Source organism: Hyalella azteca, unplaced genomic scaffold (assembly GCF_000764305.2).
Source record: "Hyalella azteca isolate HAZT.00-mixed unplaced genomic scaffold, Hazt_2.0.2 contig11547, whole genome shotgun sequence".
Lineage (NCBI taxonomy): Eukaryota > Metazoa > Arthropoda > Malacostraca > Amphipoda > Hyalellidae > Hyalella > Hyalella azteca.
This window is the reverse complement of record NW_025941540.1, coordinates 3,072-25,069: the sequence shown is the minus strand read 5'-3', so window position 1 is coordinate 25,069 and position 21,998 is coordinate 3,072. Positions and strand designations below refer to the sequence as shown.

The window sequence follows — 21,998 nt, the reverse complement described above, 5'->3', positions numbered from 1 at the left end:
TTATTAAAGACTTTTCAGCTAAATTATCACCTGAAAATTAACTGGTTGAGGATAGTGTTGATTAATCATCAAATGGCTGGAGGTATTATTTAAATGGAAAACTCTCACGAACTAGCGGAAATTATTTAAACGTACAAATACCAAAATGCATATATTCTGCCTGTAAAAGTATACAAGTATTCAATGGTACAATAGTTGGTATTGTAGTGCGTGCTAGAATGCTCACCTCCATGTCGAATTCGGAACAGTTTGAATGATTTGGAAGCGTTGCAATCCTTATCGAATTATATATCTCAGGTCTTCAGTATATTGTCGCTCGATGCTCACTAGCTTTATTTATTGCATTATCAAATACGGCGTGTTGTTTTTGCCACATGATCTCCTTCAACGTTCTAATTAACAAAGTATAGATAAATAATCGGTGGCAGTAAGATCAACGCTATATAATTTCAAAAAATATATATTGACAACGCACCTGTCCAACACAACAAAGATCCCGCGTTCAGCACATATTAAAGTCTCTTGGCTTCATGAAGCTAGGCAAATTGTTACAGCGAGTGGGTGATCGCACTAATATAAGGATATCAATTGGGCAATTATTATTGGACTGGTGACTCGTCGAATATATTAACGCGTAAGTATAGAGTTGTGCGAACAGTAAATAATAGTCCTGCGATGCTAGATTTCATTATACTGTGAATATCCTCAAGTTGTGAATAGTTGATATTCATGAACTTTGGTTAAATCGTGACGTTCGAGCTTAAGGTTGGAGGGCACCGGCGGAGGGGGTGACGGTGGGTGTGGTCTTGGGGGGCACCGCTGCGATGATTATGATCACAATGATGATGATGGCGATGAGGCCGAGGATAAGCCACATCTTGATGTTCTTCCACCACATCTTGCGCTGCAACGACCGCGACGTGCGCTGGAACTCGCTTGCGTTCGCCTGTCGAACAAACTTCACTTAATTACAACACTTCTCTTCAACTTCACTTCTTGTTTGTCTGTCTGCTACAAATCTTGTAATCGAAATTTAATACACTTCTACTTATCGTATTAATCTGAAATTTTGCACACTTGCGTAAAGTTGGAGACAATGCATGAATCAAATGACAAAATAAATAATTTTAGGAATAACAATTTTTTTCCAATATAAAAAAAAATAATTTTGTCGGCTACAAATCTTATAATTGATATTTGACACACTTTTACCTGTCCAAATGATCTGAAATTTTGCACACTTGTGTTTAGTCGGAGGCAATGCACGAATCAATTAACAGAATAAATAATTAAAAAAAAACATTTTATATATTAAAAAAAATTTAAAAATTAATTTTTTTATTATTCGAAAATAAAATGAGAAATTCATTGTCCATATTTAACATTGGAGACCCTGGATTCTTTAGAAGTGTCTTTACTAAGTAATTTTTATACGTATATTATTCATCTGAACACCGCTTGTTCTGTATAACGTTACGTGCTAACTTATAAATCTTGAGGTCGGCCTCTTACCGTGAAGTCAGCAACTCACCGTGCGGTCAGCCATTCACCGTGTGATTGACTACTCACTGTGGGGTTGCCACTGCGACATCGGCCACTCACCCTGCTGTTGGCACTCACCGTGAGGTTGGCCGCGCGTGCGTCCAGGTTCTCGAGCGTCTCGCCGCGCGCTATGACGCGCTGGACGTTCTCCCCCATGATGGACTTGACCTCCTCCACCTGCCGCTTGGTGCGCTCCAGGGCGTCGTTCTGCGGCGGTTCCTGCACGATGAATATATATGATTATCTCGCTGCATAACGGAAAAAGATCCGAGCTGCATAGGAGGGAAGTGATCTGATTATACGACAAGGATATAAACAAATTCAATTTAGCAGCATGGCGAGCAGGCGATCTATTTACGACATGGCGAAAAACCAATCAGATTATTGCTATATGGCGTAGAAGTGATCCAATCTTCCGAATGTCGGAGAAGTGGTCCGATTTAACATCGTGGCGGTGAAGTGATCCGATTTAGCAGCCATGGCGGACAACTGATCCGATTTTGCAGCCACGGCAGATAAATAATGCCATGTAGCAGCATGACGAATAAGTGATCCGATTTAGCATCATGGCGGAGAAATGATCCGATTTAGCAGCCATGGCGGATAATTGATCCAATTTAGCAGCATGGCGGAAAATTGATCGAATTTAGCTACAGGGGGGGCGAATAAGTGATCCAATTTCGCAGCCATGGCGGATAAATGATCCGATTTTGCAGCGTGGCGGAGAAATTAGGCCTATCCGATTCTGTCAAATAGCGGATAAGTGATTCTAGTTAGCGGTATGGCGCGAAAATGTTTCTATTTCGCGATATGGCGGAAAAGTGATATGATTTTTGCGTTATGACGTAAAATAAAGCCAATTTCGTGACACGGCGGACAAGTGATGCGATTTCGCCAGTTGGTGGAGAAGTGCAGTGAGGATAGAAGATTGATTGCGGCATGGCAGAAAAGTGATATTTTTATGCGGCATGGGAAAAAAAGGATCCGATTCAAGTAGCAAATAATTTTTCCCTCTGATGGGACGGCGGATAATTGATCAAATTTAGTGAAATGACGGACAAGTGATCAGCTATTGTGGCTGAGCGGGATAAGGATCAAGTAATTTTAGATGGCGAAAGACTGATCCGATTTTATTGCAGAGCAAAAAATATTGCGGCGCGAAGGATTAATCGAACGTACTGCATGGCGGAATAATCATAGATTGTGCTGCATTACAAACCAGCGATCATTTTTTACTACCATATCATGGAATATAGGCTATTCTTCCACTTCACGACGGAGAAGCGAACCGGTTTATCATAGGGAAGAATAAATCAAACTGCAGGGCGGAAAAAAGATCGCACGGCCAAGAAGTGGTCCGATTACATAAAATGACGGAAGAATAATAAGAGGTTGCTGCATGGCGGAAAAATGTATAGTTATGTTGCCACATGGCGAGCAACTGATCAGCATGTGCTGCGAAGCGAAGCACTGATCATCAGATTATGTTGCTTACTGATCATCGTATGCACTAAGCAATAGGGTGTAGCGACGTACCCGCGGCTCTCCGAAGGGGTTGCTGCCCCCCGCTGAAGGGTTTATGCCCCCCTCGTCTGCTTCCATCATCTTGATCGGTTCCTCTCACGGCGATGTTTCCATCTAGCTAGGAGCAAGCCAAGCTAAAGCGCGGGTAAGGTTAAAGGGCGGATTATGTTAAAGGTAAGGTTGAGCTATGGGGCAAGTTAAAATAGGATAAAAGCAGGTTAGGTTACAAGTTAGGCTGAGCTAGAGGGCAGGTTATCTTGCAGGCAGAAATGTCTAGCCTATAACGAGTATAGCCTGCACAGTACACATACACTAGCCAAACAGGCTTATCAGCACACAAGGCTCTAATTGAAAATGCACGAGAAGGCGGTCCAGGATTGAAAACACAATCAAATTGTAATCCTGTAATTGCGGAATTATCATGCGTTTGATTTCAAATAATATTAGTAGAACAATTGCCGCAAAGTTACTGCAACTGTGAAAATAATGGTAGAAATATGCCAATCGTTCTCCGGAGCCTAGAAGAGCTCCTATGTGCACAAGCTGGACTTCTTTCTATTCCGAGTTTCGTCAATCTAATGTCGACAGTTACCGCAGTTGTAGAAAAATACCATCAAACATATGTCAGATTTTTCCATCGGTTTCAGTAAACTAGCTGAACATGCTGCATATTGGCTCTGAGCCCAGCCATCAAGAACCCAAAAATCTGTTTATTTACCCATTCCCCATCTTTACGCGGGACAGAATTGTCGACGCCATGACGGGTGCGACACCATCGACAATAAATTCATCTCAAGAACACCGGTCAGAAGAAACTGCATTCTCACAAAAAAGATGAACCCTATGAATTTCACAATAATGACTGTTAGATCTCAAAAATATTTTGCTCTCAAAGAAAACGTCACTGTTTTAAAAGCGTTGTGAAAGTGCGGGTCATCACTAAACAGAGCCAATTTTCTGTGCTGTACTTAGGCACTACGTTGTTCAGGACCTCAACTTGTACACCGCAGTGGAAAAGGCACGATACTGGAAAAATCTATAATTTCTCCTGTGTTGTATCAGAGATTTTCACAGGCACGTCACGAACTTCACTCATGTCTGCTGCCATCTAGTCACGAGAAGTTACATAATTAAATTCTACTCCACAACTAAGCATGACAGTGAGAATAATGCTTAGATGCGTCGAATTCGTAATCTAAATCTTCAGACGAGTATTGCTTGAGGAACTTGGATTTCTGCTTCTTCAGCACAAAAAAAAAATAATAAACTCAGCACAAAAAAAAACAACCATCACGCTCCAATAACAAGTAGTGACTAACAGCTGTTTACTATCACATTTAGCCTTTGTTAAGAGTTGCACGAGATTAGTGATGGAGATAGGCTGATAAGGTTGAACCATCAGCCCGAAGAATCGCGAGGACCCGCCTCCTAACACTTACTCAGTCGACGTGATCTTTACGAGGGCTAGGCATTTTAGACAAGAATCTAATTCTTAATTCATGCAGTAAAATGAATAATTTGCTCAGCTACTTGCTGTTATAAACAAATTCAAGCCCGACAGGCGCTGCGTGATGGATAACGGCGTTAATTTAGACTGGAATAACTGGATGGCGTCTACGTGGCACCGTCTACGACGAGATGTGGGCGGCGAGCGATGCATCGCTACGAACGTAGAACAGGTCTTGTTAACGTTCAACCAAAGGGAATTTTGAAGTTCAGTAAAAAATTTCGTAAAAAAATCTGCATTGACGTACGAGATGTCATCTATGATTATCACCAGAATACCGTGATTACGAAGATGCGATGCATTCGAAAACAAAAGGCGTTCAGTTCTTGAGAAATATATTCTTCTCATGCCAGCTACTATTTTGACATGGAATAAAAGCTCTATCCGGAGTTTGGTTATCTACCTTTTTTTCGTTTCTTTCTCGCTTTTATGACGTTACCAAATAGTTTCATCATGTTATCTACCATGTTCAGCTCCTTGTTTATTAATACTTTTCTTGGGCATTAGAAGAAACCATGACATAAAAATTCAAGTAATGCTGCATGGATAATCATACCTGAGTGAAAGTTTCTCCATTTATTAATTCATTATACGTGCTCTTTGGTAAATAAAAATGCCGCTGTCGACGTCACAAGCGATGAAGATAACCTGAGTTGTGACCTCATGACGCCCCTAGGCGCGCCATTGTGGCCTCTATGTGACTACTGACCATCTCTTCTGCATGGTCTTCAAGAGCAGTGAGGGTAAATGCCAAGCTCCTATTCAACTAAATCTTAAGATATATACTGATGACTATATATAATTAAAACATCTGCATTATTAAGAATGCTGGAAATCTTAGTTTACAGCGTAGTAAAGCTGCCAACGAAGTATTGATAACAACAGTTATCACGTAGATTCAAAAAAGAAAATATTACTATAAGAAATCTTCCGTCGCACAACAGAATAGAGATTAGAAATACTGGAACAGTGTCATGGCTCGGTTATAGTCGCACTTCAGGAGCATATTTGGGTATGGATTAATTCCTTCGATAACTGTACACTATACCGCGGCATTGCAAGTCGAAGGGCCGGCTGACGCGCTCAAACTAACCGATGTTTCAAATCAGCAAGCCGTGACGAATGCAAACGATCTATCATAGCAAAAGATTTGCAGCTTATTCTATACATAAATGGAGAAAGTCAGAAGCTTCGTCATATGATGCTAAACTTGTTAACTTTGAAATTAATTCGTGAGACTTACTTGCACTACATCCTGAATAACTTCATTTGTGCAGGCGGTTGTCTTATTAGAAAGACTTGATTCACGGGAGATGGCGAAGTGAATGATAAGAATTTGTCGGCTGTTTTTTCATGACTGCCTCTACGATTCTTGTAGCCTTATTAGTATGACTAGAACGTGCCTTACTTTAAACACTATCTCGCGACTCATAATTGATCCTCCACTAATGTGAGGTTCAAGCAGAGTCACTTCTAGTTCAATGATTGCAAGAAGCCACTGAGCATGAGGCGTTAACCTTACACTTCGACCTTAATATTAAAAGCTTTCCAGGAGGAATGGACGGATCTGATGTTCTTCACAGCCGCTACACGCTACACACAAAAAAACTTACTTTTTAAATTTTGCTTTTGGAAGCCGCTACGGTACTGAAGACATTCTACACAACAAAAACGGTAAAAAATTGAGTCTCGAGACGAAGTCAAGATGAAGATGTACTGTTTTTAAGTACTAATGCTGGGAGCAAGCTCCCCAATGATCTAGATTCTAGAGAGTTAACAAAAGCTAAAGGATATACAGGTAAAAATACAACTGAACACACAATAAGATAAAACTTTGTAAGACTTTCTACGTGAATACTAAGATAAAGTAATAATTCATACTTTGCAGTATGGAAATAATTCATAACTAATAAGATAGTCACGTTGGCTAAAAGTTATCGCAGCCCTATACTTTACTTCATCAACATTTGCATTAGGCGTCGTACATGTGCAAACACAGGCGTAGCATTGGAATTAGGATTTCAATGTTTTTCTACTTGTCGGAATAAACAACCTAGATAGTTCGAGCTAGCAAGTGATAAGTTAAATGAAATAAAAATCAGAGGCGTCAGCTTGGCCTCAAACCAAGTTGCAGCTGGAAACAAACAAGCGAAGGAGGCTACACCCAGAACAGTAGATGGCTAGACCCTCGACTTGGACAAACCACGACCTGCAGGTCGAAGTGAGGGCACATTGGGTCGCCGCCCACCAGCAGTGCGACTTGTTGAAGGGGCCGAGCCCCACGAGGATGATCCCTCACCCAGGGTGAGGGGCGGCACGTAGACCGTGGCCAGCTGGGCGGCGAGGTTTGTAATGACATCCTCCGGAAGACGCTCGTTGCGCAAGTTAAACAAGCATATGCTGGATGTACCTTCAACCTCATCATCCTTGTTCATATCCTTACCAGAAGCTATTAAATTCATTCTAGATGTTTCTCCTTCGACCATCGATGTGTCCATATGAGATGTTGGCATCTCTGCAGCACGAGCCCTAGCCTCAGCTTTGGTCACCACAAGAGGATAGGAGAATTTGTCTTGTGCCAGTCGCAGTCCACCACTTAGAAGGAAGACATTGACGTATCCACGGTGCACCAGGGTGGCTGCATACTCAGGGGCAAGGTCCTCAGCATAGTCGTACACAATGATGATGTGGTCAGGGTGGTTGCGGTACTGCAGCAGCTCCCTGCACTCCCAGTTGATGGAACGGCCCAGCCGACATGACGGGTGGTTTATGGCTGTGATCAGGTGGCTGGTGCTGTACGCGGTCGCCTCACGTACGTCCACTAGGAGGTATGCAGGTGCCGCGGTGGTCGTCTCGGCTGTCTGCACCATATCAGGTTGCTCAGCCACCTACATTTTACATCATTGTATCCAATATGACTATTGTACGGTAGTTAAATAAATACTTATAAACATGGGAAAAACCAACAGCTGTTTTACTGGCACAGGGTAGTCTTTTCGTCAGCTCAATCACTTGTGTTTTATCTTATAGACATAATTATAATAATGAGAATAATAGGAAGAGAATGATTTTTTTAGTACAATACCTAGATAAATATAAGATGCATAAAATATAACTACCAAGCTTTTTTTGTCATGTCATCACCTCTCAGATACAGATGTAAGTAAATTCATGACATAATTAATGCATAAATAAGTCAGTGCACCACATGTTTGCAGTAAAATACTCAACTCATGCAGGCTGGTGGATGTATTTACTGTGTCTGTCTGCTGAATGTGTTCAGGTGCTGCTGGTGCAGGCTGGGCAAGCATGAGGCGCAGTAGCTGCAGTAGGGAGATGCGTGAGAACACCTCATCCTTAGTCACCTGCACAAAGACAAATGATATTTTTACAAAATAACAAAATTTCATTGCACATAGGATGCTGTAGCATGGATGATAATTGCTACATCACTCAAATTGAGGGAATCATGCTTCATAAATTATTTTGTATGATGTAAGGGATAATAATTTTATTTTATCAATAAAATTGTGATGGACTTCATAAACTATTACTAAAGAGTCATTCAAATATTTGATATTATGATTCATGGTACTGGATCAAAGTCAGTTTATAATGACAGTTGTATTACAAGTTACTTGGAGCTTTGGAGGGAGCACTCCAAATTTGGTGATGCCCCAAATTGCACAGGTTCTTCAAGTAAAACTTTATATGTAGTTTGGCTGATTTATTTTAATATTGTTAATTTTATCTCCATTTATCCTCTTTATTGTTTATTCATGAGAATTTTTACCAATGTAGCAGCCCATATCTTCCAGTATGAAGATCAATGATATGAAGTCTAATTTTTGATCAACAATATACATAATCCTCTATATTCCTACTAGGCTACTATTCAGCAAGCTTTAATTAAACATAAGAAGTAAAGGACATGAACTGGATGAAGAATATATTATATATTAAATTTACCATTTTAGAAGATTTAAATAGAAGATATAGCTTCAAATACCTAATTTTATACTTGTTTTGTCATTGGTATAAAATTTAGCAGACTAGCAACATCACTTACAAAGTTACATTTTAAATGGCACAAGAAAACTATTTTAATCACCATCGTCTGGTCCAACAATCAAGAAAAAAAGTTCATGCAGATTAGACCTGATTGGTAACTTGGTAAGGTAACCTTAATGATAGTGTCTCACATCCGTGATCCATTATGGCATTAGCAAGAGAACACCTGCTTTGAAGTTTAAACCATCAAAAGGAGTTAAAACCACAAATTTCTTACTGACAATTTCTTCAGTAAATTGTATATTATCTGCGCAAATATTTGTTTGAAAAACTTTCCCTTTTTTATCAATAAAGTGGTAATATTGCTTACTATGCAGTATGCATACCAAAATATATAAGTATTAATATGGAAATTCTAGAGACAGTAAGAGACTAGGACTAGGAGTCTGGGACCAGACCTTATAATACTTCTGTATTTCTTCTTGAAGTTGTTGCTTCTTCCTGAGGTTGTAGCCGGTGTCAGTGCGAGAAGGGACTTGGCTGAACTTAGGATTGCTGTGAACTTTCTTGTCTAAAATTGCTCGATCTCCAATTGAATATTTTGGCAAGGATTTTTTTGTGTTTTGGGGTCCAAAAAGTGCAGACCTGTAAGTCCCCAAGTTCATTTTGTGACTGAAGCTGTAAATAAAACTACAACTTTATTACCCTGCTCTGAAAGACTGAATACACAAAGAACTTCTTGTTAGCTCTTCTCACTTATCTGCTGCCAGTCTGCCTCTGCCAGAAGTCAGCATCTGCCAAAAGGAGAAGTCAGCATCTAACTAGTAACTAGGCTAGCAGGTTCTCCAATCTCCATATCTGTTTATTTAACCCCACAAATTTACTTGCTTACGGTAGTTCAAGATGAGGCGCGTCACAGACTGAAGTATTGTCACCCTACCCAGTTCAGTTAGGGTAAACGCGGTATATTCCGACACATTAAGGACGCATCGAGAAATGAAAAACTATAAAAAAATAACCGTATGCGTTACCGTACTCAAGTTCTGTTTGCTTTATGTGACTCGCAAAACACCGTACTACGCGCCAGCAACAATGAAACGTCACAAAATGTTGCCATATTTATTTAAAAGCCTTTAGAATGCAAACCTACCAAATCCCTATATTCCGACACTGTGTGTGGCAATATTTGGCATGTGGTGAGGCATATTCCATCCGCGCTTCAAATTCTACTGATACGTAATGCCATAGTGGCAAACCAGAGCTTTTTTAGAATCAGTTCATTTTTAATTTTCTCATTTACTCAAGATTCAAACCAATTTCTCAAGTATGATAATGCTGGTATCCAGGATACTTTACTGGTCTACATATAAGACTCAAAAATGAACTTGAGGGAGAGTCTAAAAAACTCTCTGCATTGCCACTATGCGTAATGCCATCTTCCTCGTGTTCGAATTCCGTTCGCTGTGTGAGCTGTATTGGAATACAACACGGCTTTGAATTAGAACACTAGTCACTAATGAATATTGAACACTACTTAATTACACTTTTAATTAACAACTATTAAGCTTATAATTAGGCAAATTTTAATTTTTGTACATAGCTTGGAACGATCTGTGTGTGTCCAATTCAAGTGGTGACGGAATTAGTTTTCATGTGTCTAAATCCATTTCTCAACTTAATCATCTATTAATTTATTTACCACTTGAAATCAGCGAATACAAGTATACTTAAAGGATTCCTAATATATTCACAGATGTATTTAAAAGTCTCAAACCATATTACATAGTGGCAAAGCAGGAAGTTTTTTAGACTCTCTTTCAAGTTCATTTTTGAGTTCTACATGTAGTCATAATAATGTAGACCGGTAAAGTATCCTTGATACCTGCATTATCAAACATAAGAAATTGGTATAAATCTTGAGTTATTGAGGAAATGAAAAATGAACTGATTCCAAAAAAGCTCTGGTTTGCCACTATGATAACCATAATATTCTTCCTACACAAACTTAGTGACAAACAGTTATTCACTATTTAGTAGAGCAAGGTCAACTGTCAAATTTGACACATTTTTTGATGATCTCACTGAGTAGCGTGCATTGTCTCTCTTTGGATCTCAATATTTTCCTGCTAGATGGCCATTGGCCAATACCTAGTGTTTTGGCAGTAGTTTGACAGGCAAATGTATGACGTCACCATTTCAACCGTGCATGGAAGTGATGAAACTAAAACAAAGCTTAATATAAAGGAAAAACTAGAGAGGTGACGTAATTACCCACGATGTTGGAATATACCGCATTTACCCTACCAAATTGTCGCAGGAAAAATGTGTAAGAAGTGATGGTATGGGTTAAAAATCATTGAAGAACGGAGTATAAGTGTTACCCATTGAGATTGAACATTAACCATCATAAACCATTTAGAGTAGCAGCTTGTGAGCTGAATCATTGGTTTTAAGTTCGTGTGGTGAGACAGGTTAATTGAGTACAGCTGCTTAGGTGCCAGGATGAAAAAATCTACAGCATTTAGAAGGTTGATGTTGGCTCCAGCCTCCAAGGCTGATTTGAGAGTGATTTTGCTGGTCTACGGCTGCACGCACTTGATGGATGCTTAGGGGAGCGCAGCCGTGCACCACCAGTTTTGTACATCAATAAGCCCTGAATCGAACGCCATGGATCTCTCTGGACATCCATTTATGTTTTGTTCCAAAATTTATCGCCCTCGACAATTGGCCGTTCGCCCGAGGGCTGGTTCGACCCACGGCCTAGATACGGACGGCTTGAAGTGTTGAAGGCTACGTTCCGGAGGGCAGGAATCATGATGGTCCATTACATCCAGGGCAGTGGTGGTCTTCGGCAGGCGACCCGATACTTAGAACTTAGAAGAAGCCGAACAAGTGATCATTAGGATGCCGCGGCAGGGCAAATTCCGCAAATGTTACGAGTAGCGATCATATAGCAATTTCACGTTTTAGATAATCGAATTTTTCCAAACGAATGGAAATTTGTGCAGAATATAAATGAGAAAGTTGAAGTAAGCATATTATTTACCATTTGAATTTAATACCAATACTTAACTCCTAGTGAGCACTGGTTGCTGTCGTGCGTGATTTTGAATGTGTAAAGCACACTCGTATATCTCCCATTGTGTGTAATGAAGACAGTGCAGAGTCATGGTTGAACTACCTAGTCATAACGAATCACTGGTAATTTGAAAATCTGTAGTCTGTGCTATAAAATAAAAATATATTACTGACTTATTGCGTTCAGAATAGGACAAAACAGATATATAATATTGCGGTCTCAGCGTTTATTAGACCGTGGGCATGTCACCGTTTCTTAACATAGCAGAACATTCACATCTTGTTGCGGTCTCGAACTCGCAGCTTCAATTCTGCTGTGCTTAACCGCCCGGCCTTCTCGTCGATTCCGACCATAAACTGGCGCACAGAGCTGGGATCGGACCCATCTGGACCCAGTCTGCCTCTGCCAGAAGGTAGCATCTAACTAGCAAGTTCTCGATATCTGTTTATTGTATTCTGTGTTAATAAATGCCCGTACCTCTCTGCTCCAATCCAAGTATTCTAAACTGTAACCACTGGGCCACCCGCCCAGATTTAGGAGTGGAAACACTCATGCCTACTAAAGTATCTAACACAGCAAGTGCGAAGTGATGAATTAAAGTAAATACTTCTCTTATTAAATTGAAATCACCACTCGGCACTCCATGTAAGTACCTGAAACTCGCTTCCATGGGGCTTAGAGCAGCATTGAATACGTTGTACGATCTCATCAGGTTTTGGCGGTTCAACACTTTTATCTCTTCACATATGCAATGATGAGAGTTCAGAGTTATGTAATAATCAATCTTATTTAATGTAAAGTGACACTCAGCAATTGAGCTCCAGTTTCTGGTCAGAATCGGTCAGGATGCCGAACGGTTAAGCACAGCAATAATGGAGCAGTGAGTTGCGTGTTCGAGACCGCAACAATCCGTAAAAAATCTGTAGTGTCGAGAAACAGCGACAGGTCGACCTGCCTAAAAGGCTAACAAACGCTGAAACCGCAAAAACCATTACTAACAGTCATTAATGTTTGAAGCACTATAGGAGAGTACAGTTTGTGTAAAGTATGGAGTGGAGATTTACCTACAGTGAAAAAGTAATGGATTCACTTCATTACATCACTCCACATTGCACGTTATAATTATATATATAATAATTACTACACTGTTACTTTACGAGAATCAAGCGTTGAAATTTTGAACCAGAACGGTCGCGCAAGGCTGTATTTTACATTTTACCAGTGACTTATAGTGATATTCTGTTGCTCCTCCAGCGCCTGAAATTACGGAATCACCCGAAGCTCCGGCACATCAGCTGGATCTCATGTTCGCCACGTGTTTGTTTATAGGAGCGCAACCGGACCACTCTTGGGTCGTTGATGGCTAGCAAGACTATAAATATAGCAGTTGCAATTAACTTTCACATTCACAATATATTTTGCACAATGCATCTAAGATCCGATAGACCAAGTTCTTTTTATCAATTTAATAAACTAACGCAATTTGTTAGAAGTCAGCATAATTTTTCCTTCGCGGTAACTCAAATAAACTCAATAAACTCAAAGGCTTAAACTGGATTTTTTTTCCCAAATCTGCATGTAGCCGTGGAATTATCATCTTACATATCCTCAAAATTAATTAAACAAGATAACTTTCAACATTGAAACATCGCATTACCCATTACAAAATTCTGACCGAGTCTTACTATTTACGATGTAGTTTTGATGGCGCTAGATAGACGACTCGTGCAGGCTGCAGGACCGACATTGACACCATTGACTCAATTGTGAGCCAAACGGCGCCGATCAGAAATTTTATATTCTGTAAACTGATTTTGCGGCCCATAAGATTAGCGCGGTCCAAAAACCCTATGCCACTTTAACGAACAACAAGCCTAATTAGATAAATTAACTCGACTAACAAATAATTCATTTTATACATGAATGAATCTCATTTAAGCAGCATCAAAAAATACAGACTTGAGGAATTTTGTCAACATTTACACAGGATTTCATTGTAGATTCAGGTTAAGAACCATCTTCCTCACCCCAAAAGTCAACATCATATTTAGGAATAAGAAAAGAATATAGAATAACTGTTAATTCGTTGTTTTATGGTGTGCAACAATAATTACTATCGTCGGTGAGCAAACACTTGACACTGAGAACATAAACTGGCGCAATAACATTAACAATATAAATGACGTCAATACAAAGAAATTGTTTCTATATGCGACGCATTGCGAAAGCTTTTATTGAGCTAATCTTCACAAAATCAAAAATTTCTTGACCGGTTGTTGAAATCAGATGTGCATATTTTCATCGATGAAATTTGTCTAGAATTAATAGAAGATGAGTAACTGAAATGATATATGGAAAGAAAACGTACTTTGTAGTTACTTGAGCACAATACATCTCTACAGCTGAATAAAAGCTTTATTTAAAATCATAATTACAAAGTGAATTTTGCTGCATTATATCATGCAAAAGTCATAAACTAACCACATGATAATAATATGTTGTGAACAAAAGACGTGGAGTGACCAGTTGCTTAGAAAGAAAACAAGGCAATAGATGGCGCAAGGTTCCCAACAACATCGACTGTATGAGAAAAACTACTAATCTAAATATTATCTAGGAGTTTGAGTAAACTTATAACGACTTAACTAGTTATTAAATACATAAATAATAACTAGGCTCGTGACTAGGTACATGACTAGAGTTGGTCCCAATAGACATTGGTCGGACGGCATATAGGCCTATGGTGTGATCTGTGTTCTAACATTTTACACTGTAAGGAATGCGTAAGCTCAACTTTTAATGATACTAGGTGATCAGATACAGTTAGATATGCAGAATTGCGATTAGGTATTCTAGATGTGGCTGAATGAAGAATGGTAATTAAAATTCTGAATTAAATACCAACGAATTCCAGAGCTATCAGGACTTCGTCAGTTTGGTGCTGCAGCTCAAGATTAGGCTTACACTTGGATTGTATCGACGCATAAGTTGTGCTCCAAGACGGTGGTCCACATAACGCATCGTTAATGAACATTCCCTCACACATTTATATTATTATTAATCATCGAGGATGAGGGCACCAACAAGGGTTGCAAATGGTGAGCAAGCAATTCAATGTTAAGATGGGGGCATCCAGTGACCTCTCACTCACGGCCCCCGGGAGCGAGGGGTGTGGAAGAGGGGGCTACAGGCACGAGTCCCAGCTAACAAGGTGAGTCCAAAACAGATTAGTGGATAAAAGATACTTGCTAAACAAATAACGTCACGCTTGCGATGATCACACGGGGAAAAGTACACAGATATCACACAATAACACGAGATAACATCCCAAGAAGAGATCACACCGAAAAAATCACGATATTGCATCCCGAGAGAAGATGACTCGTCCACAGGCTGCGGTAGATGGCAGCCATGCAGTGCTGGGATCATCATGACGCCGGCGAGTCTGTGGCGTCAACACCGCCGGATTTATCGGTGGTTATTCCGACATTCTGGTCCCCATCACTATCCTGGTGGAGATCTTGATCCTGGGGATCCTGGTGAGGGTGTAGCTCCAACTCCTCCATGATCTGGTCAGACAGGTCCGTGGGGTTGATCTTGTACTCGTACGCAGCCTTGATCGCGTCCTCGAATAACTGAGGGCATGGAAAACTCAGCAGTAAATACACGTACAATAATACTAATCACGTAGAGAAAATGTAACAGTAGACCAAAATAACAGAGTAGCAGTTTAATAAAAGTAAAATAATAGGTAACAGAAAAAATACATAATAGAATTAGTCAAGAAAGGACGAATGAACATTGAAATACATGAAGAGAAAAGAATATCGGCAGCATGCATCCCGTCCGCTTCAAGAGCGTAGGTATAACGAAAGTAGATGCAATACCAAAGGAAAGAAGAAGCTTCAATTGTAAACATCTTTGTCCAGTTAAATTTCAATGTGAAGATCCCTGCGTCTTGTGATAATTTTGCATGTGATCATTGTCAGATGATAATTTTCTTTTTCCATATTTTTTTTATTATTTTCCCAGGCCACGCTGCGCGCCGCCTTATGTCCAACTGCTAATCATTAAGCGATAATACAACTACATTCTTTCCATAGTAAGAGAATTCCTTTCCAGCGATGCTGACTGCCAGACCCAAGATGCAGCGAGAGTTTGGCAAGATGTTAAGAGTGACTGGCAATTGTGCCATGTAAATAAATGGTGAATGTTTTGGGGTGATGAGCGACTTTACACAACAGACCGGTATCATCCGTGCCCAGCCCCCAGCCCTATTCTTTTGCCAACAGTGCCTCCCCCACCGTTGACGATACAGCGCACCACACGGCGACACGCACACCACACGGCGACACGCACACCACACGGCGACACGCACACCACACGGCGACACGCACACCACACAGCGACACGCACACCGCACAGCGACACGCACACCGCATAGCGACACGCACACCCCAAGCGCCCACATACCTACACGGCGACACGCACACCCCAAGCGGCCACATATAAGGTATACACGGCGACGAGGACGCAGACACACACAGTCCCCACGACGCACCTTGACGACGTTAGTGCCGGCGGCGGCGGAGACGTAGTAGAGCGGTAGTCCGTGCTGCTGGGGGAATCCGAACGTCTTGCCTCCCAGCCCCCCGTTCTCTGCTCATGAACTGCTCAGTCAGCTATAGCAATGTGACGTAAATAATGGCTGAATGAAGTGGTCAATAGCGATATTGTGTTGCTACAATGATACACTTGTTGCACAGATATTGGCGGTACACAGATACCTACGTCGGCTTTTGTTGACAGATGACAGAGCTCACCATCTACTCTGTTACCAGCTGACAGAGCTCACCATCTACTCTGTTACCAGTAGGAGTCAGCAATTTATGGTGAGTAAAGCTAGAGTATAGACCTGTATTTTGCATGTTTCAATTTAAGTTTAACTTATCTAGTAAAAAAATGGCATCATTTTGAAAAAAAAGTGGTCAAAGTTACCCCATTTTACAGTACTCTGTTACCAGCTGACAGAGCACACCATCTACTCTGTTACCAGCTGACAGAGCTCACCATCTACTCTGTTACCAGCTGACAGCTCACCATCTATTTTGTTGACAGCGCACAGACAAGGTATCTCCGGCCGATGCTGCCGCAGTTCAGTATACCAGGTAGCCAGGTTCTTGTAGGTTACCTGAACATGAAAATAGATCAGGTGTATATTTTAAAAGTGCCTATACTAATACTTGCACATTTGAAAATAAATTTTGATAAATGTTAAGAAGGAACAAAAAATGTAACAGATTAGAAAATTTGGTAGAAATGAACTTGTCAGATCATGAAATTTGAACTACAGCTCAAAACACTGATCAATGAAAAAGTTCAGCAAATTATATGTGTTATTATTGATGAATATCATTCATTATTCTCAGATTAATAATCAGTAATATACACTAAAGATAGAGTAGGTATTATTTGCTCTTATTCCTACGGATCATCAAGTATATAAATCTTTGAAAAAAACATTCATTCATTATGCACTGTCTGGGCCAACGTCATGAAACACAATAAATGTTGATACAATCTAATGACAGTGTAAGCTTAATGTTGAGCAGCAGCACCAAAGAATGGATAATTTTTATTTTCACAAAACTGTCATTTGTTGTATACCAAAGCTTTCATATACTAGAAAATGTGAGAATTTATCCTCCTATAGCAGTGAATTTAGTGCTTTATTGACAATTTTTATAACTGCATTGCTGCAGAGAACAATAACTGCAGCAAACAATCAATGTGAAGCATTTTAAAGAGCACTAATAATTTAGTCCTAAACAAAGCTAGAGCAGGATGGGAAATGTTAATGAAAGTTTATGATAGTGAGGATAAATCAAGTGAACATATTAAGGCTATGCTGAAGTTTACAACAGTAAGAACTCATCTTACTTTCCTGGTGCCATCAAACACAAGGATGGCAGCGTGGGCCTGGTGGTAGTATGAGGCATGCAGCGTCTGGAACCTTTCCTGGCCTGCCGTGTCCCAGAAGTCTGAGGAAAAATTGGGATTTCAGATGAATTTTTTTTACATAATCAACTGATAAGAGCAAATAACAGTGAACTCTGAAAAAGAAGATAAATTTGAATATAAAAAATAACTTGAACATGTGTGGAAACCTGAGAGATCAATCATTTACAGTTATAATATCCTTCCATGAAAATCTTGCACAAATAAATAAAATCCTAAATGGAAAATCTCAACATTCCACAGATAATTCTAACAATTGTAGAATGTAAAAATTAATAGACATAATAAGAATATTCGAGACACTTTAATAAAAATAATTGTCTCAGATAGCCTGATAGGTACTACCTATTAGTGAATAAAAATATTTAAGGAGATATTATTCCGTTTTAACTTTTAATTTTATCATTTTTTCAGTAGCATAGGTACTGCTTAAACGTTTTCTATACAGCAGTGGTTCCCAAACTTTTTCAGGCTGGCGCCCCCCTTGGCTCCCCAGTGAATCTATAGTGCCCCCCCGCCGACAGACACATATAAAAACAAATGCCTCTCTCTTGATATTTAGTATGCTGCAATTTTTAAATGAGAAAGGTTAAACACAGATCTTTCCAAAGGCCCCCACAGATCTTTCAATTACACACACTTTGGGATATCACCCACTTTGGGAAACACTGCTATACAGTACCTATACAATTGTGCATGATTGGTGCTGTTAGAGCAACTCAGCTGCAAGATTACATTGATAAATGGCAGGAGATGCCAAAAATAATGTGATAGCAATGGAGTTGTTTGAAGCAGGTGTTCTCATTTTAAACAACATTGCACCATTAGGATGTTGATTTGTCATAAAAATGATAAATCAGCATAAACTGCAATGAATAAAAGGGCTCAGCTGGTTTATAGGATCAATTGTAGTGACCTCATGAACAGGACCTTGCTCACAGCAAGAAAAGGAATTGTAAGCAGGGATATAGTCAAATGGGGTAAGACAGGATTGCAGGCTTCATAGGGTAAGAAAGGACCAGCCCATGGCATGCATTCTAATTGCACTGAATTTAATTTGATAGAAGAATATGTTAGAGCAATCATTGCCTGTCATTTCAGTGTTTGTTTCAACCCTCTTCTGCAAATAATGAATTTCTGGCTAATTTTTAAAGAAAACCTATCTAAAGAAGGGTCACAAAATAGTTAACCCTGTTTGGGAAATAAGCTCTGTCTAATGACAAAAAATTTTTTGGCCAAGTTTGTGGGTGTAGGCAGGTAACCTTAAGTAATAGGCAACTTTTGAGATATACTAGGCATTCCTACCTGCTACCATCACTGCCTGACATCTATTCTAAAATGGGGAAAAAAAGGACCAGACGTGGGGTAAGACGGGACCACTAAATGATCCTGTTTTACCCCACAAGTGGTCCTATCTTACCCTACAAATGGTCCTGTCTTACCCCACAAATGGTCCTATATTACCCTACAGTTTATCAAAAATAGTTTTTAAATGAATATATTATTGTGTAGTACATGGAGTATTTTGGTCAAAATTTTTATCTTTTGCTCAAACTTCATTATAACTTGTTAGCTTTATTAATTAAAGAAATTTAGTGCACTATTTTAAATTGCATCAAAGGGATATAGAAAATAGGGATGTCTCTTCCCATTAGTGAGCTGCAGAACTAGTATATGCAAGATTGGCAGGGGGAAAAATTATTGTGTGCAACATGAAAAATAATTATGATCACAACTCTGAGAGAGGGCATGAGCTATGTTTGAAGAAGTGCACCACAAATGCAGTTAGTAAGAAAACACATGACGTCTGACACTTAAGTTATTATCCATTGGTTTTATTACCAATTTGATAAATTTTCAGACAATGACACTAATGGAATATACATGAAGCATTTAGCAGTGCTCTACAATGAACCAAAGCCAACCCACTATTACTATGCTTAAGAAAGTTTTCTCATTACAAAAACTCCAATGTGACTGATATTAGAGTTGACTTCCTGCAACACAAAACAGTAACAAATGGTTGTTTAATCAAATAATGTATTTCTAGATTGATAATATTGAATATCAGATTTGTACTTTTATTAAAAACCTTGTAACATAAGAATTGCCAGTTGGTCCTGTCTTACCCCATGCCTGGTCCCATCTTACCCCAGTGGGGTAAGATGGGACCAGCTCACTTTTTTTAATCTGTACAGAAAACTATGTTAGATGCAAAACGTCTGAGTTGTAGCTTAGAAGCCCATTGCATATATACACCTTGTGATAGGTTTAGGGTTTTTAGTTATTCTTGGTATAGATGCTACAGGCTTGTTAGTGATTTTGGTCCTGTCTTACCCCATCTGACTATACTATGTCAGGCACAAGGCAAAAACAGAATTCAACATCCTGTTAGTCACTCATACCTCCACAACACTTTCAATATGATTTGCAGATAATTTTTTTAGATCTAGGTTTACTAGACCAATAGTCATTGATGGTGGTAGCATGACATGAGCATGAGTAAATAAGACACAAATTGCATCACCACATACAAGAGAATAGTTTATCATGTGATCTGTTGAGGTTGACTTGAACAAACCCACAGGATGAGTGTAGAGATTTAGGTATGTAATAAAAAAGATGATTGATTCAGTACCTTTAGATACACCAGATGATTATCAAACAATATAATTTTTTCAGGAATAAATAACCAATTGCAACATGAAATTTACAAAGCCATTAAAGCTAAATACTGTCAATAGACATATTTCAGCAGAAAAACTATCAGGTGACTGACCTACAAGCACAGGCCTGTTTTTGACGGTAGTGCGGTGACGGTAGAGAGTGAGGGCAAATGTGGATAGCTGCTGATGCTTGTAGCTGTCAACTAGGAACCTCTCAACCAGCCTGTAATAGAACCATTACTAATGCCACATCTGTTACTGTGTCAAGGCATCAAGAGCAGGGTGAACATAATTCTCAATAGGCTTTTGCAGTTTTGTCTTCTTTTGGGAGTCTTCTGCCCAATTTTGTAGTCAGGTCATAAAATTTGCATAATTTTCCTCAAGTTGGTTGATTGACATTATACATTTTTATTTTAAATCTCTGAAGATGACAGTAATAAACTTAGTAATACAAGTTGCTTACTCAATATTCTGTGATCTACAATAAGGAAGAAGAATTATGTAAGCTTGGACCAAAGCTGGGTTAAATGAAACTTTCAAGACATGAAAAGACATTTTACAGCTCAATTTCATATCATTAGTATATATGTGATAAGTAAATTATGAATATCACATACAATTGGTAATAAAAACACAGTTGATCTTCGTTATTTAAATTTAATGACAAAATGTGATTTGGGAGTCAAAAGATTTATTACAGAGTAATAACTTTACCAGTGTGGCATTTGACATAGAACAAGACCAAGAGAAAAAACCTGTTTTTCATTGCAACATGGATAAGCCATGCTTGATTCTTCTCCATGATCCTATTTTTATCTTCAGGTAAAAAAAGCAAGGTTGATATTATATTCATTACTAGGGAAACATATTAATGATAAAAAAATTGAACCCATGAATATGCAATAATTTCGTAAAACCAAAATTTAGACTTTACTAATCTATCTGTAGCTTGGACATAGTATATATTTTCAACATAAATTATAAGATTTCAAAATTCATCTAACCATCCTGATCCTAATGAGTAACATATTTGACTTTGAATGTTCAAGTTTCATCATTTCAGTAAAATATATTATGCAGCTCTTTGAAAACTGTCTGAAAATTAATCACAACTAAAAGATTTATAAACAATATTTGCTATGCTATCTTATACCTACTATCTATGCCACATAACTGACATAGCTGTCATAAGTTACCATTAGTGTCTACAACACTTGACTGACCAGTTGTCAGTAAAAAAATTTAAAACAATATAATACTATGATTTTAAGGATTTTATGGTCACATATGACATAATAACTAAGAAGTTTTCAAATAGTGATAGAAAGCTGTGTAGCATAGTTTTGTTGGCCAAATACATATTTCTTTTGGTCATTTAGATTTTGGAGCCTGGAGGCTGGCAACATAAGTTCTATGGGTGGCAAAGTATACAAACAAAGCATTGGCAGAATAATTTTTGTACCAGTTTAATTCAACGGCTTTGACAAGTATGATATTTCTCATGAACCAATTATTAAAAACAAAATAATTTATAAATCGAAATTATTGCCTTATAAGATTTCAAAATTTATCTAACCATCCTAACATATATGACTTTGAATGTTTAAGTTGCATCATTTCAGTAAAATATATCATGCAGCTTGCAGAAATG

At 38.9% G+C, this 21,998-nt stretch overlaps 3 protein-coding genes across 4 annotated transcripts; all 3 read right to left on the bottom strand.

Annotated features, from left to right (window-relative positions):
• Positions 1–60: 60 nt before the first annotated feature.
• Positions 61–3,647, bottom strand: LOC108669994 (vesicle-associated membrane protein 8). The gene is made up of 3 exons (XM_018157435.2): positions 3,079–3,647; positions 1,621–1,761; positions 61–946 (listed from the first exon to the last, which is right to left on the bottom strand). The coding sequence occupies exons 1-3, from the start codon at positions 3,145–3,147 to the stop codon at positions 761–763; spliced, it is 396 nt and encodes a 131-aa protein (XP_018012924.1). The 5' UTR covers positions 3,148–3,647; the 3' UTR covers positions 61–760.
• Positions 3,648–5,134: 1,487 nt separating this feature from the next.
• LOC108669996 (centrosomal protein of 41 kDa) lies at positions 5,135–9,340 on the bottom strand. Of its 2 annotated transcripts, none has more exons than XM_047882883.1 (3): positions 9,043–9,340; positions 7,831–7,938; positions 5,135–7,461 (listed from the first exon to the last, which is right to left on the bottom strand). In XM_047882883.1, exons 1-3 carry the CDS (start codon positions 9,247–9,249, stop codon positions 6,754–6,756), a joined length of 1,023 nt encoding a protein of 340 aa, XP_047738839.1. In that variant the 5' UTR covers positions 9,250–9,340; the 3' UTR covers positions 5,135–6,753. The 2 variants fall into 2 exon arrangements, with proteins under 2 accessions (XP_047738839.1, XP_018012926.1); XM_018157437.2 differs by having other exon boundaries at positions 7,804–7,938; positions 9,043–9,338.
• Positions 9,341–13,735: 4,395 nt separating this feature from the next.
• Positions 13,736–20,584, bottom strand: LOC108669991 (rab-like protein 2A; the record flags this gene model as incomplete). Its single annotated transcript, XM_018157431.2, has 5 exons — positions 13,736–15,298; positions 16,225–16,322; positions 16,764–16,854; positions 17,604–17,704; positions 20,461–20,584. Coding segments are annotated over 5 exons (621 nt in total), but the record flags the coding sequence as incomplete, so codon positions are not given.
• Between the last annotated feature and the right edge of the window lie 1,414 nt (positions 20,585–21,998).